This window comes from Anoplopoma fimbria, chromosome 8 (genome assembly GCF_027596085.1).
Source record: "Anoplopoma fimbria isolate UVic2021 breed Golden Eagle Sablefish chromosome 8, Afim_UVic_2022, whole genome shotgun sequence".
In the NCBI taxonomy this organism is placed as follows: Eukaryota; Metazoa; Chordata; class Actinopteri; order Perciformes; family Anoplopomatidae; genus Anoplopoma; species Anoplopoma fimbria.
The window spans coordinates 17782482-17798489 of NC_072456.1; the positions used below are offsets into that span (position 1 = coordinate 17782482).

Here is a 16008-nt window from a genome sequence, read left to right on the forward strand (position 1 = left end):
CACACACACACACACACACACACACACACACACACACACACACACACACACACACACACACACACACACACTCAAAAGCGTACACACAGGGAGGCGTTTCCTGCTTGCCATTGTCCCATTCACAAGCAGACACACTACTCTTCTGAAATAGAGTTATGCTGGATTTGCAAAGGCAACACATGCATGACTGATTTAATTTAAACACTGTCTAAAGCCCATGTGTATGTTCATTTATTCCCTTCTGCTACTTTATAATGTGGCAATGGGGAAACAGATAGACGAATAGGTGGACAATAATGTAGTGTGAATGGATCAGTGTACATGTTTGGTGATATTGTGTTGACACTGGGGCTGTAAAATCAGAAATAAGGCTTGAGGAGGTGTTTTATAAATGAAAAACATGTAAAAAGCTCCAGAAAACTGCTTATTTATAAGGCATAGCTATAAAATGTGTTATTGCGATGTAAACTATGGTTTCTAACACTACTTTTCATGCTTCTCATGCAGTAAACATGTCCTGTGTATAATGAATGATACCCTTTAGTGTACTATTTTTTTTCTTTTTTCAATAACTTTATTGAGACATTTGTTCATACATATAAAACACAGACACATACAAACAGCAAACAAAAATGTAATTAATATTACATTTTTGACAACTCAGTTAGAAGACTTTCAATATCAGTCAGTCCAGCGAGGTCACAAGTGTTGAATATATTTGCACAGTCCCCATAGCTTTAAAGCTCTTTGAATATTTTATAGTGTCCAAATATTCATTGAATTCATTCTTAAACACTGGAAAGAAAGGTTTAGAGCCCCCAAACTTGCATTTGTGGATGTGGTACTTAGCAAGCAAAAAATATTTATTATGAAATACTTTCCGTCCTTGTCTTTTTTAGGCTCAACCACACCAAAGAAAACATCCTTGAAACAAAAAGAGAAATCTGTAATGATGTAAATTTGGAGGAACTCAAGGACATCTGACCAGAATTTCTCTGTATGGGAGCAATTCCAAAACAAATGGGAAATATTTTCGTATGAGCTTTTACAGAAAGAGCATTCAGTTTAAATATCCTGTTTATATACCTCTTAAGTATAGACCTTGCTGGACCCTTTAGTGTACTTGAGTCTCAGCTACAGTGAAGTGGATGTCAGGGGTCGGTCGCATTCTCTGCGCGCTGATTGGCTGCTGCAGTTAAGAAACTGCGTCAAGCTCCACACAGTAAATATGTAAACATAACCGGAAGAAGAACAAAAAATGATCACACTATGTCAGTTAAAAGGACGACTTTATGGAACAGAGTGTGTCTAAAACAATGTCAGACATATTTAACATGAACAACTGGACGTGGAGTCAACACAAAGCCGTGTAATATGTGTTTTAAACCTCTCTGAGCTAGCCCGACTGGCTAATGGCGTTGGTGACGTAACGCTAGGTCCGTTACGCAGCAACGCGGATCAACCGTGCTTTTATTTTGAAAAGCTTGTTCCGGTAGCGTTTCTTCTTCTACGGTCAATTTGACACTTGCCTTTACAGGATACAAACAGAAGGTTAGCCAGGCTGACAGCAACTCATCTTCCCCACCAAGGAAAGGGATTGTCTGTGCTGTGGCCGTGGATCCACACCACTGTGTTATGAGAAGAGGACACTGGTTGTGTTAAGACTGTGGTGAGGAGATGATAGCACTCTATAGCTAGCTATGCTAACGCTGTTTTACTACCGCGGAGCTAGCTTAATCCGTTCACGTTAGCTTGTTTGGCATCCGCACGCGTCCGCTCGTTTAACACAATATATTCAACTATTAATCATAAGTATTTGAGAAAAGCCAAACCTATATGGTCGTTGTGAGTTATTCTCATGTGTCATTTGCACTGAAGTTGCACGAGATCACTGTTCACTTGTGTAATGGCTTCACTCACAGTTGGATAACTTAGTGTACATGTGTTCCTTAACATGCCAGCTTTAACAGTTAACTTCCCTTTACCTTAAAAAGTTGTAATGTCACATCTGCTATTTCATCACAGTGGTGATCCAAACACTATGATAACAATCACGTTGTGAGCTGACATTGATATAACTGCGTTTGACCTTTCTTGACCCCTCTTGTTGTTTAGATTGAACACCATGGCTGCAGCTCCTCAATTCCGACGCTCAGATTCAGCTCAGGGGGAGTTCTCCCCTCTGAAGAGGTTTGTTATAGCCAAGAAGAAGATAAGCGATGTCTTTGAGCAGCTACTGAACTATGTGAAAGAGACCTCAGAGTTTGTAGAAGGTGAGAAAAATTCTCTTATTCACCATTTGTCAGTCAGCTATAGTAGGTGATATTTATTTAGTTGGAAATTAATGAGAGTTAACAGGATTATAACACCACTCAAAAGGAAAAAATAAGTTATTACATTACCATAATGTTTGTCATCTGTTGGTCAACTCTGTCTGAATGATTTGTTTGTTTTGACAGAAACCTGTGGGAATAAAGCTTTGAAGAACATTGCAAGTCAAGATCAAAAGTTGGAGATTCAGGCGTATGCTGACAAACTTGCTGTCATTAAGGAGGTGCTGGCACGCAGACACATGAAAGTGGCCTTTTTTGGCAGGTAAAAACAGCTACACACACACACAACTGAGAGAAAAGAACTGAAAGGAATATTGTCTTTAACACTTTTCTGATGTGATTCTTGAACAGCCTTTCCCATAAAAGCTACATTTACAGACATAATCATTGTGATGTAGAAAACTGTGCAAGTTAAACTAGTCCGTTCCCAAATTAATAAGGTAGCTGTTTTCTTTGAATTTAACTATTATCCTTGAAGTGGCATTTCTCAGTAATCTCAATCATTTCCCGGCTGTTAAACCCCATTCTTCATAATTGAGTTAATTGAACCATGTTGTGCTCTCCAAAACACAATAGGGAGGGTGTGCCACTGAAAAAAAATACTTCCTCTGCTTGATTCAGCAATAACTTGCGGTATCTTGAACCACCTTGCATTGAAAACACTACCTGTCACAGGTGAAGCAAGATTATCCATTCAGTCTGACCCATTAGTCACGGGATATTTGTGTTGCATTAACATTTAAAGTAAATCAGGATGTGACAACCGAGGACTTTACTTTCACTTTGAGAGTATTTTGGAGCTTGAGCAAACTATTTGGCTCCAAATGCAGTCAATGACAGTTTTGTTTTGTTTTTAGGACCAGTAATGGTAAAAGCACAGTGGTCAACGCCATGCTGAGGGACCGCGTGCTGCCCAGCGGGATCGGCCACACGACTAACTGCTTTCTTAGTGTAGAGGGCACTGATGATGACAAGGCTTACCTCAAGACGGAGGGCTCTGATGAGGAGAAGAGCATCAAGGTAAATGTTATTTTAATAACCATTTTATTTGGGTTTTAATCACTTTTTTATGAGCACTGATCTGTCTCTCATTCATTAATTTACACTATTTTGTTGTTCTCAACTATTGAGGACTACTTTTTGCTTTTGCTTGAGTAATTGGGAACACAGATTTACTGATGATTTACTGATTTATCAGAATGGCAGGAATGTGGTTGATGAGATCTTTTGCTGTTGTTGTGGAAGCGTTGTTGTACTCAAATGGGTCACACGGTTGAAGATACAAATTGATAAGGTTTATTCCTCACCCTGATAGCAGAGCCAAGCTCACATCTTTGTCCGTATTCTTCTACAAGTAGTATTAAATAGTTTTATAAGCAGTAGTTTAATCAAATGCATTCATAAAAAGCCAATTTCAAGTTTGTAAAATAGTCATTTAAAGGGTAACGAAAAAGGTCTGAACGGTAATAAAATATTAAAGTCATAAAACAAAAAAATTGATAAAACAGAAATCCTTACATTTTCATGTCAACTTGTCAGCTGTAATTTTGCCTTAGAAAAGATGAGTAATGTTTCCATTTGGTGGTTGGCTTGTGTTGATGTACCAAACCAAACATGTGTGAATGGATCACATGCTACCTGAACCTACAGCCATGTTAGTATATACACAGGTATGTAGGACATTTACGGTGGTGTCAGGTGTCTGAAACGCAAGACTGATGTGGAAACACTTCACTCTCTCTTAAGTTTAACTCAGTGAACTGAATGAAGTGGACGTGTGTTCAAAATATTAAGTAGTCTCATCAGTTTTAATCTGTTTATGATTGTCCTCTTATATTTCAATCTGTCTTGTGCTTTTACATGGTACTGTCTGCAGTTTCATAAATTAATGTGGGGTTTCCAGTAAAATGATCTTTAATTGTTATTAACGGTAAGGCAACCTTAATGGTAGTTGATAGAATAGGAATCATGGTAGCCTAATAAAAGCTACCTAATAACATTCAACTGTTAAATTATGAACTTATTAGCTGATACTGTAAATCATACCTTCCTGTTTCAAAAGTCTAATAATTAACTGGTTATGCTAGATACATCTAAGAAGTATGGAAGTCTTCCTTTCAATGCTGTAAAAACTAAAGGAACAAACTTTATATATTGTAAAAAGTTATTAAAGAAACAAGTTGTTCTTAGATTTTCTCCGATCCTCAACCCCACATAGCCTGAGATCAAACATTTGTAGTAATTATAATTACAGGAAACATGTTATCGTAATAATGGCGGGTAATGTTTTTTAATTCTTCACTTCATAACGTAACACAAATAACTGCCAAATGCCTTTACATTAAAGAGATGTTGTTACATCATCAACTATTACGTCAGTCTATTTACATCTCCTCTGCAGACTGTAAACCAGCTGGCTCACGCACTTCACATGGACCAGAGTCTTGACGCCGGCTGTCTCGTCCGTGTGTTTTGGCCGAAGACCAAGTGTGCTCTGCTTCGAGACGACCTGGTGCTTGTGGACAGGTATCATGATCTGGAAATTTATAACGTTTTCTAAATATCAATCTGAAAGATTCAAGGACATTATCGAGTTGGATTTACACAGATAACGTCAGTAAGGTGAAGGGAAAAAAAATCAGGCTTAAATGGACATGTTACTTCTCATATTTTGTAGATGTCATGCATTTGACCTCTTGACCTCTCTTCCACTCTCCTAGCCCAGGGACAGATGTCACATCAGAACTGGACAGCTGGATTGACAAATTTTGCCTGGATGCTGATGTCTTTGTGCTGGTGGCCAACTCTGAATCCACACTCATGAACACGGTAAGGCCTCTGAGCCATACCTGGGAAATTTTCACTACATGTTGATATTTAGGTCTGACCTTTGTCGCCATTCTGTATCAAGGACTATCAATGCTGAGAAGACAACTTGACTTCCATATGTATATTATAGTGTTTAAATAATTTGAGCTAGGAAGATTTAAAAAAAAAAAAAAAAAAAAAAAAATCATATCTGTTTATAAAACAACTTTGCATCATTCATTCAACGATTGATCAAAGGACAGATTTTGTTTATTAGCTGTGAACTCTGTCACTGTCTTGCAGAAAATATTCATAATTTATGTCAGTTGTCTTTGTACGCATAAGTGTATGGATAGTTTGGAAACACTCAAACCTATGAGTGTATACATCAATTTCTGTTTCCATAGCTCATTATCACTTTATGTTCCTTTTTAAATGTCTTTCAGTGTCCACTCAAGGGGATAACAGTACAGTAATTTGACCACTTGAAATCTCATAACTAATAATAACACACCAAAATGGCAAGTTTTCAGTTATGTCAATCCCTTATGTGTACTTAAAGGGCCAACGTGGTTTGTTTTATATGCTGAGCTGATTACAGAGTGGAGAATTTGACTGCCTATGTTTGTATCCAGCCACACAGGCCCCACTCTTGTTTCTGTCTGCTCAGGCATTCATGCAATGTGAATCTGGACACAGAGTCAATCACAGAGCTTAACCCTGCCGGGTAGCTCTTAAAGGGAAAGCAAACTCTCGTCCCCCTCTGTGCTATCCCATGGAAATAAATCCCGGGTATTATGTAAATAATGTAAGATAGTCAAATAGCGGCGTCACATGCGTCATTGAGAGCCTGAACTCTGACTAGGTGTTCAAACGCTGAACATTTTTATCCATGTTGCCAAACTACTTCGGTGTTGTGGTGAGCAAAGTAATAAATGGCTTTGCCCCTCTAGTAAGCATGAGAGCCCCATCTTCCATGTTGTAAGGTTTTATATATAATTCTTGTTTTTTCTCCCATTTCATATACTGCATACCTTGGTATGAGTTCGTCCCAAAATGCCCACATAATTTAATTTAATTATCATAATTTAATTACAATTAATACAATCGAAACAAACAAATGTCTCTGTTTCTAGATAGAGCCAGATATTGGATGTACGGTACTCAATTTGAATCAACAATAAATCACAAATCTTTTTTAATTGTGTCAAAACTAACAGACATTTTGATCTAGAATCTGGAAAATTTTAAGTTTTTGATTGTTTGAGAGGAAAAAGAGAAAAAGGAGGTAAGAAATGAATATTTTTTTGTTTTCACTGATTTGAACTTCTCTTACCTGTCTCTTTTCCCCCATCTGCCATCTAGGAAAAGCACTTTTTCCACAAAGTGAACGAACGTCTGTCAAAGCCCAACATCTTCATCCTCAACAACCGCTGGGACGCCTCAGCAAACGAACCAGAGTACATGGAGGATGTGAGTCAGCCGTTTGTTTTTGTTTCATGTCAGAATCAGTATCATTTGATTGTAACAGAATGTACAAAAATCATAATTCTTACAAATTTGAACAAAATTACCAAGACGAGAAAAATAAATGGGTTTTTTTGTTTAACAAACAAAATAAGCGTTGGCAATGAAAATATTTTTTTATGAACACAACCATATTAATGTATTTACTGCACCTTAAGAATGTGGCCCCTTTCCGTCCAGGTGAGGAAGCAGCACACTGACCGTTGTGTGAACTTCCTGGTGGAGGAGCTGAAGGTTGTGGACCGTGATCAGGCACCCAACCGCATTTTCTTCGTCTCTGCCAAAGAGGTGCTCAACTCCCGCATGCATCGTGCACAGGGCATGCCGGAAACAGGTGGGGCTTCGCCTTTTTTGCGGACGCTGTAATTGTGGAGGATGGGGAAACTGTATTAATATCTTTATGTTTAATATTACATTCACAACCAGGATATTTCATGGGACCTTTTTTCTTTTTTACTTATTAGGGAAATAGTTAGATATCACTAAACTCCATTCATGTTGCAAATGCCAAACAATAATGAAAACATGATTACATGAAAACTATTTAAATCAAATAATAATCCAATAAACAGTTATGGATTTTATACCTGTTGTTGTATAATGTGTCTGTGCTACTACTCATTTACATACAATGTGATCATTTCATCCAACAGGTGGAGCCCTGGCTGAGGGCTTCCAGGAGCGACTGAAGGAGTTCCAATGCTTTGAGAGGAGGTTTGAGGTTTGTTCGTGTGTGTGCGTGTCCTCGCCATATCTTCCAATGATTGTATTCCCACTTCTCAAAGTGAATTCATTTTCTTGTCTGAACCAGACAGACGGATTTGAAGAAAATAGTGCAGTTTTCAATGATTTAGGCATATTTGTAATTAGTCGCTGGTATATGTGCTACCATAGAGTGCCATCAGTGTGAAGCCAAAAACATCACGGATGCTGATTAAGTTGATAAACACTGCGGTTGGTGTATCATAAACTGCTAAGCTAATCCTTTTGACTTTGTCTGGCTGCTGCTGGTGATAATGAGTTACGACTGAGGAGAGAAGGGGAATCATGATTCTGAGATTTGAGGCTGTTTTTTTTTTTTTTTTTTTTAGTTAATTCAGACCAGGAGATACAGACAGTGACTGTTTTATCAGACGCTGAACCAGAACTTTCTGTATATTGAGAAATTCAGTTGCCTGGCGAAAGTGCCTGTGTTTGTGTGTGTGAGCGTATGCTTTTCAAAGCATGAGTTTAAGAGTATTGCATGGAGAAATCTATCGAATAAAACAAGATGCAAGTTCTTCTACTAACAGTAAAAACTTGAGCAGTCAGCTTTTCGAACCTGGCTCAGTGGTTGGGTTTCTCCACCAATCATGCAACATGGAGCATGCGGCTCCAGGGCCTTCTAGACCAATCACTGTGCCTTCTCCATCAACCTGCGTCTTCATTGCTGAAGTCTAGATTCACTTAGGCGAGGACATCCGTTTCTTTTCATTCCACTTTGATTTTTGTTCTGTTTTAACTTTGATTGTTGAGTTTTCTGTGTTTTTATTATAACCATCAGGAATTTATTTGTGCCATACTGGGGGGAAATAATCGTTGGATAACATCTATAATCCTTAAGATTGTAGTAATGGGTGGTTTGGCTACTCTTGTGGTTACACAGTAACAGAAAGTGCTATTTACTACTACATATCCAAAGCCTTCGTTGAGCAGCTCTTTTTTTAGAAATACAAAAGCACCTGCTGTATCTGTTTACAGTATGGTTACATTCCTGGGGAGTTCAAGGTGTGCAGTCTGTCTGTAATAAATACATATAAGCCCCACAGGTTTAGCCAGATGAGTTCAGCATCCTGTGAATTCCACCTATATTTTAAAGGCAATTTGAATCAAATGCGGGAATGGTTGAGTCCGTCACTAACAATTTAAACGACTTTATAGAGAGATGATAACGGAATTTTAATACATTGAATGACTGAAATCCAAAAAATTATTTTGATTTCATAGAATCTTAGGGATTATAACTATAAGTGAAATAACAAATAACGATAGAGCTTTAGATATAATCTGCTTGTTTTGTGTGACGTACAGTGGATTAAAGAATAGAATAGCAAATTTTCAAAAATGATAATTTATCCCAAAATGACACAATATTCCTACGTTTATATGTTTCAGTATCTTTTTGTTTTCTTTCACTTTCTTTCTTGATTGTATACATTTGATATGTTTTTATAATTTTCCTGTGGCTTTAGCAACACATTACTGTGACTTTACAATCTGTGGGCTGTGGGACACAAGATACACACACTGCTGCTGTCCTTTTCACACCTGTGTTCTTTTCTTTCCTTTCCTTAAGTTAAAGTAGCAGGTGTATATCTTGTCTTCTGTTCGTCCCTGGTAGGGTGCAAGTTAATGCGCCCTATCCAGCAGCAGCCCCTATAGCTGTCACAGTAACTCGTGTGTTATGGCCTCGCAGGAGTGTATCTCGCAGTCAGCAGTGAAAACAAAGTTTGAGCAGCACACTATCAGGGCCAAGCAGATCACAGAAACAGTCAAGAGCATCATGGACGCCATCAACATCGAGGCGGCAGAGAAGAGGTGAGTATCTTGTTCCGTACAAAGTCTTTTAGCAGGAATGGATTAGTGGACATTACTTTTTGTGGTAGTCTGATGTTGTTTCATGAATGGCTTAAAGAGGTGATATATGAAACAAAATAAATATGTTTGGGTAACATGATTAAATGGCATTTTGTTGTGAGGGATCAATTATTCAGGTAAAATATCAGGGAATTTCTTAAAAAATGCTACTTTTTACTTTGTGTATCTTTATTACCAGATTCTTTTTGACAGCAAAATAGTTTAGCTACTAGTTTGCATTTGTGACTTTATTTCCTGTTGGTGGGGTGGGACCTCAGAGTGGCGGCTCTGGAAGACAGAGAGTATCAGCTGGACCGGCTGGAGTTTGTCAAGAATCAGCTCAACTTGCTGATTGACGATATAAAAAAGAAGATCAAGGCCATCAGTGAGGACGTGGAGTCTAAGGTAATGACGATAACAGGTGGAAGAACTTTTGAATGTTGTCTTCTTGTGTGTATGTGTGAAACTTAATTAATCTTCATAGAAAACCCTAAAAACAGCCAATCTTCCCATTCGAGAAGATTAAACCAGCAAATTGGGGGCATTTTGCTTGATTTTTATAAAACAGAAATTGCAGTTTATTGTTTTGTTAATCCACTAGTTATTTCAGCCCTTCTTTAAATGAGTTTTATCTTAATGTCTCTCATATAAATACCTCAAATACAAAAGTTTCAAGTGTTTTTCTAAACAAAGTCAATACTGAAGGAGGAAAAAGTAAAACCACATTGATTGAAACCAAGAACAGAAGTCATCATAAAGGGTAGACTGTCAGATTAGACCCATATATACTATTTAATGCACCAGTTTCAGATCTGATGTGCTCTTTAACTAGGACATACAAGTCCTGCCTGCTCCTGTGCTGTAGCTGACCGATACCTCCGGTTACGTTTCATCCAGGTATCCAGCGCCATGGGAGAGGAGATCTGCCGTCTCCACGTGATCGTTGATGAGTTCCACTGTGACTTCCACCCGTCGCCACATGTCCTCAAGATCTACAAGTCTGTAAGTAGTGGCAAGGATTCATTATTTGTGACCGCACCTTTCCTTGGAAATAATCTCTTTTTGTATTTACTTCCTTCCCATGTGACTCCTGTTCTGTTTGCAGGAGCTGCTGTCTCACGTGGAGGAGGGGATGGGCAAGAACCTGGCCTTCCGCTGCTCCAACGCTGTCAATGCGTCTGTCCAGTCCTCTCAGACATACATGATGGGTAATTACACTGTAAACATAAATGCACATGATAACAAGATCACCTTATTATCGCATTGTCCGTGTCTTAGTTATCTCAAGACATACCAAGAACAAATCTGTTCAGCACAAGCTTTGGCCTCAGCCTGTAAGCCTTTGGTTTAGCCATCAGGAGTGAATAGTTCTGCTGAACCAGGAGGTTGGCTAAAATAAATGAAATATTAATCTTCTGCACTTCATCATTCACCTCTAAATGATCAAAGTGGATTACAATCATCAGCGAAGAATTAAAGCTTTTCGCTTGGCCATTAATGATATCATAATTAAGCGGAAACTCCCAAAAAAAAAATGGATGAAAGAATAGTGAAGATTGAAGTCTAAAATCAATGGTTGGTTGTTTAAAATTATAATTTTCTCTAAACTTTTTCTTTCTTTAAAGGCCTAAGAATTAAGTAATTTTTTTGAAAATGACCTCAGCCCAGATTTCTAGTCCTCCATTATTTTTTTCACTCAACCCCTCATTTAGAGGGTGTTGCTAAACTCTATGGTCTACGGTCTGCAACGCCCAGCGCGCTGCTATATTTACCCTCCTAGCCGAATGCCATCATCCCATGCCCCATAATGGCACAAGTGCGTCACTGTGACAGGCACGCGTGCAAGCTGTGCTCAGTGACAGTGATGTTAAAAAGGTGTTAATGTGCCCTAAGATGAAAATGACTCATGTGCTGTAATTTCTGGTGTGACCTTTTTCTCCCCTAAGGAGAGATAAAGAAAAGAAGGATATTCAATTTAAGTGGTATCTTTTTTTCTTTAAAGACTACAATGTTAAAGGGATGTTGTTTTTCTTGTCATCATGTGTTGCTATCTTCTGCCCCCTTGTATTGAAAGTTAAAGAATTTGGAAGAATAGTCCCTTAACGTGTTATATATCTTCCCATGTGCAAAAAATGGCTTAGCATGATTTAAAAACAAAGTAAGCCACGAATGTTCCCCTGACTGCTGTGTATTTCTGTTTATTTCTATTGTATTCTCATACATGTTCTCTCTCTCTCCAGAGAGCATGCTCCCTCTGCTTCCGTCTACGGCCCAGAATCAAATCCACATGCTGGTGCCGAGCAGGAAGTTTGATCTGAGCTACGACCTAAACTGCGCCACGATTTGCAATGACTTCCAGGAAAACATTGAGTTCCGGTTTACGTTGGGCTGGACAGCGTTAGTCCACCGCTTCCTGGGATCGGTCAACGCGCAGAGAGCACTCAAACTGGTGGACCAGAACTTCCAGGTACAGGCTGCCATTTTGGAAGAGAGCTGGTTGTGTCGTTGGACTAATGTCTTTTATTCGTATTGAGATGTTTATTGTCAATAATGCACAAAATATACACTGAAGAAAGTCAGATTTTGGAAAATGTAGCTGTCATTACTCAGGGCTCTCGACCAGTGCTGGCGCTCACGCCGTCCTCAGGACCCCCGTCCATCACAGCCCAGCCCAACAACGAGACAGCCCTCATGACCCAAGAGGACTTGATGGTAGCCGTGGCAACCAACGTGGCGTCCCTCACCTCCCGCACTTCAATGAGCGTCATCATCGTTGGAGGAGTGGTACGATGTTTCCAAAATTGGTCTTGCATACTAACATCTGGGATAGATGTACATAAACAGTTAAACATTATTTATTTTTTTCTTTTGTGCATTTCAGCTCAGAGAAGCCTCTGTTTGGAAATGTTAGATTTCATTTTACGTAATATTATAAGTTTACTCTCATTTAGATGTCCAATCGGCTCCAAATTGTGGAATAAAACTTCTCAATTATTTATATTCAAATATTTTTGACATATTGTTTGTCATGAAGAATTTATTTATGTACAAATGTTTTACTCTCCTAACCTTAGCCTATTTGAGATTCTAGCAACCTTGATGTTGCAGGAAACTGTCTGCTGGAGGTCATGGTAACAAAATAAGTAACTTGTGCTGAAAGTTATTTTCACTAGTGGTTCATAATTAGAAAAGATATGAATGCAAAGAAACCGGACGACTGCTTTTTGTTATGACATTACATACAAATGCGGGACATTGCACTGAATAGAAAGGCCGGTCTAATTATGAGGGAGCTAACCCAGCTTCTGATCGTTTATGTTTTTATGTATTTATGTATTTATTTATTTTCTAAGGTGTGGAGAACGGTTGGCTGGAGGCTGATAGCTCTGTCGGCCTCACTGTATGGCTTGCTGTACCTGTACGAGAGACTCACCTGGACCACGAAGGCAAAGGAGCGCTCTCTGAAGCGCCAGTTTGTGGACTACGCAACAGAAAAGCTGCAGCTGATAGTCAGCTTTACTAGTTCAAACTGTAGCCACCAGGTCCAACAGTAAGTCCTGATACATTTACATTTCTGTAATTTCATAGTAGAACAAACTAGACAGCAATAAATGAAAGAGTTGTATCCATGTAGAGGTAATGAAATTTTAATGTTTGTATTGTGAATTGCCTTTTATTTCATTATATATATATATTATATATAGCTGCATTTTGATCAGGTCATCGTATTTAATATATGGAACTCAAGTTATCCGCTGTAGGTCCTGTCTAATTTGGTAATATCGGCACCCATTTTAAATAACCCTTTAGGCTTCCAACGCCAACTGGTCAAAAATATTCTCATGGTTAACGGTTAACCTCACTGACGGTTGACTGTTGACACCACTACTCTGCACCATCCCTCTATTTTCTGTGTTTATTTAACCTACTGACAAAACCTGACTTACCATAATGTTCCTAATTTGCGCAGCACACACACACACACACACACACACACACACACACACACACACACACACACACACACACACACACACACACACACACACACACACACACACACACACACACACACACACACACACACTCATCCCCACCCTCCTCTGTACCCCGCCAAGCCCTCCCCTCTGTAGCAGGGCTAAATCAATAAGCACTGCAATTCTGTGCCCTCTGTGTTGCCAGGGAGATGGCGGCGACCTTTGCTCGGCTGTGTCAGCAGGTGGACCAGACGCAGAAAGAGCTCGAGGCTGAAATCCGCCAACTGACAGCCAAGATAGATCAGCTGGAGACCGTTCAGAGCCACTCCAAGAGCCTGAGGTCAGTGCCAGCTCCTTGTCTGAGGACAATGTGAAGGGGGGGGCGAGTAGTTGACTATTTAAGGGGGAAATTAATATTCTAGATGATATCAGTAGTACTACGGTATTAGCGAAATAAAAAAAAAAAGAAATTGGTGTTTTTTCTACAACTCAATCTTGCAGTCAGTCATCAGATTCACCGTTTAATTCAAACTTTTTTTGTCATACATAATTGTCACAGGATGCGGTTCCTGTGTAGAAAAGGACATTTGTGAGCACCTGATAATGCTGCCAATGGCTGAGCAGCTTTTCTTATACTCTTTTGGGAAAGAGATTTATTACAGATAAAACAGAAAGAAAATATAAATTAGTTTTTACTGATACTGCCGTTTCTGTAATTGTGAGCTTGCTTTAAATTAGAGTACTGATATGTATAAAAGTGTACGTAGTTATGTCACATCAAACATAAATATGGGCATTTTATGCAGGTCGGGACTATTTCCTGTTATTGAAAGGTTTGGGTATCAAATGTTTGGCACAACAGTCAGATATTCAGTCATAATATACTTATGACAGCACTTTTTTTTAGAATTCAGATAGTTCAGAAAAGCTCAGTTTATCATTGAAAAATACATTACATTTGACTTTACAAGTGATTTGGATGAAGTTGGTCCAAATCTGACATGCGTTTGTTTCCTCTGCAGACATAAAGCGACAGACCTGGAGAGACAGTTGGAGACGTTCACAAACCAGTACCTGCAGCCTCAGCAGTGAGCAGCTCTTCTTCACCGCTCCACAGTTTGGTTCTTGTTGAGCCAACCATTCCCCGGCCTCACGGCGTCCAGCCCTCATCTCCCAGACTACACCACAGCTTCTGAGTGGACAGTAGTGCTGGAGAGATAAATGGATTCACAGAAATCTATAGATGATTTGATAATATGAAAGGTTAGTCATTTATCAGACAACAATACCAAACATCTGCGGCTTCTCGAGTGTGAAGATTGGGTCCTTTCGTGTCATTTGTAAAATTGTAACAACATTGTTTTTTTTATTGTCTTGATGTCCCACAGAATAGTCAATTATTTTTTTTTGACATTTTGTAGAACATCAGCTAATCAAGAGATGAAATTGATTAATTGATAACAAAACGAATTTATAGTTTCACTATCAATGGATGGAGGAGGGTGAAGGCCCAGACACAATAGTATTTCCCCCCCCTACTCTGCCAACCAAGCGTTTCAGGTGCTCGAGAAACTGCAGTGAACCAACTGCAAAACAAAACTGCCTGTAAAACCGAAACGTGGACTCATTATGTGCAAAGACGCTCCACAAGGCTGGTAACAGTATCTCGGTCGGCAGGAAGGCTGCCGGTCGGGTGCTACATTTTGACACTATTGTGCTTCTAACTGTGAATATGCCTTCTTTGACTAACTTTTGTCAAGCAAATGAAGTTTGAGTGTCTGTAAGACTGTACATGTATCTTTTGGGGATCTGTTGTGTTAGCAACAAAAAATAAATATATTTAGTAATAAAAGAGAAAATGTTTCCTTTATGATAAGGAGCTAGATAAATTTAATTGACTGAGAGAAATCATTCGAGTAGAAAGGGAAAGCATGTCTTTTGCATACTGTTGGTTCATGTTCTATTTTCTAACTATCCAATCTGTATAGATCAAACGCTTTGGAAAACCTCATATATTTTATAATATCCTACTTTATTTATAACCTTTAGATTTAAAATGACAATTACACCAATCCGCACTTTGTAAAGCTGTCTTCTTTTTTTTTCTTGAATGCGTGTTGAAATACCTCCAGATTTGCCTGATTGTATTAAATCTGCCACAATCCAAAGCTGACTGTTTTGTGCAATTATTTGTAAAGACTTTTACCCTGTGGAGTTTACACCCACTATAAGGGCGCCAGGTGTCCATGTTTTGATCGTGTTGTTCACAATACGGCACGACTGCTGGCAAAAAAGGATGGATGTAAAGGATGAACTTTAGAATATTTTCAAAAACTGCTTTTCAAATAAGATAAATGCGCTTTGTTTGTTAGACCTCAAGTTGAATCACAATTCTGCGTCAGATAATTGTGAATAATAATAAGTGTCCAGAACATTACAGTTTCTATTTATGACTTACTCAATAACCTAGTATGTGCTTAAGACTCATGACAGACATGTTTTTTTTTTTTCATAAAGAACCTTGGTCCATGAGCTCATATAACGGCTTTCACACTTTTCAACCATCATATTCATTTGGCTGCAGATTGTCCACAGGGCTGAGGATCTATAGCTGCTAACCGGCGACACCTCAGGGAAAAGATAGCAGTCCCGTAAATATAATCATGTAGATGTTGCCACCGACAGGAAAGGAAAGCAACAGCTGCTGCAATTGTAAAAGTTGCATCATCTGCAGCCAACGATTGTTA

General features: G+C 38.9%; 1 protein-coding gene across 1 annotated transcript; it reads left to right on the forward strand.

Moving 5' to 3' along the window:
* Positions 1–1523: 1523 nt before the first annotated feature.
* On the forward strand, positions 1524–15423 carry mfn1b (mitofusin 1b). Its single transcript, XM_054603196.1, has 18 exons — positions 1524–1669; positions 2116–2273; positions 2460–2595; positions 3191–3353; positions 4735–4859; positions 5054–5162; positions 6507–6614; positions 6849–7002; positions 7322–7389; positions 9124–9245; positions 9563–9689; positions 10182–10286; positions 10390–10492; positions 11525–11751; positions 11895–12068; positions 12638–12834; positions 13467–13601; positions 14284–15423. The coding sequence occupies exons 2-18, from the start codon at positions 2126–2128 to the stop codon at positions 14351–14353; spliced, it is 2271 nt and encodes a 756-aa protein (XP_054459171.1). The 5' UTR covers positions 1524–1669; positions 2116–2125; the 3' UTR covers positions 14354–15423.
* The last annotated feature ends 585 nt before the right edge of the window (positions 15424–16008 follow it).

Excerpts from the sequence above, each read along its gene's own strand:
- mfn1b (XM_054603196.1), top strand. The coding sequence starts at position 2,126 with ATGGCTGCAGCTCCTCAATTCCGACGCTCAGATTCAGCTCAGGGGGAG. Across the intron at positions 6,615-6,848 it reads AACCAGAGTACATGGAGGAT|GTGAGGAAGCAGCACACTGA; the intron begins GTGAGTCAGCCG and ends CTTTCCGTCCAG. Across the intron at positions 10,493-11,524 it reads CTCTCAGACATACATGATGG|AGAGCATGCTCCCTCTGCTT; the intron begins GTAATTACACTG and ends CTCTCTCTCCAG.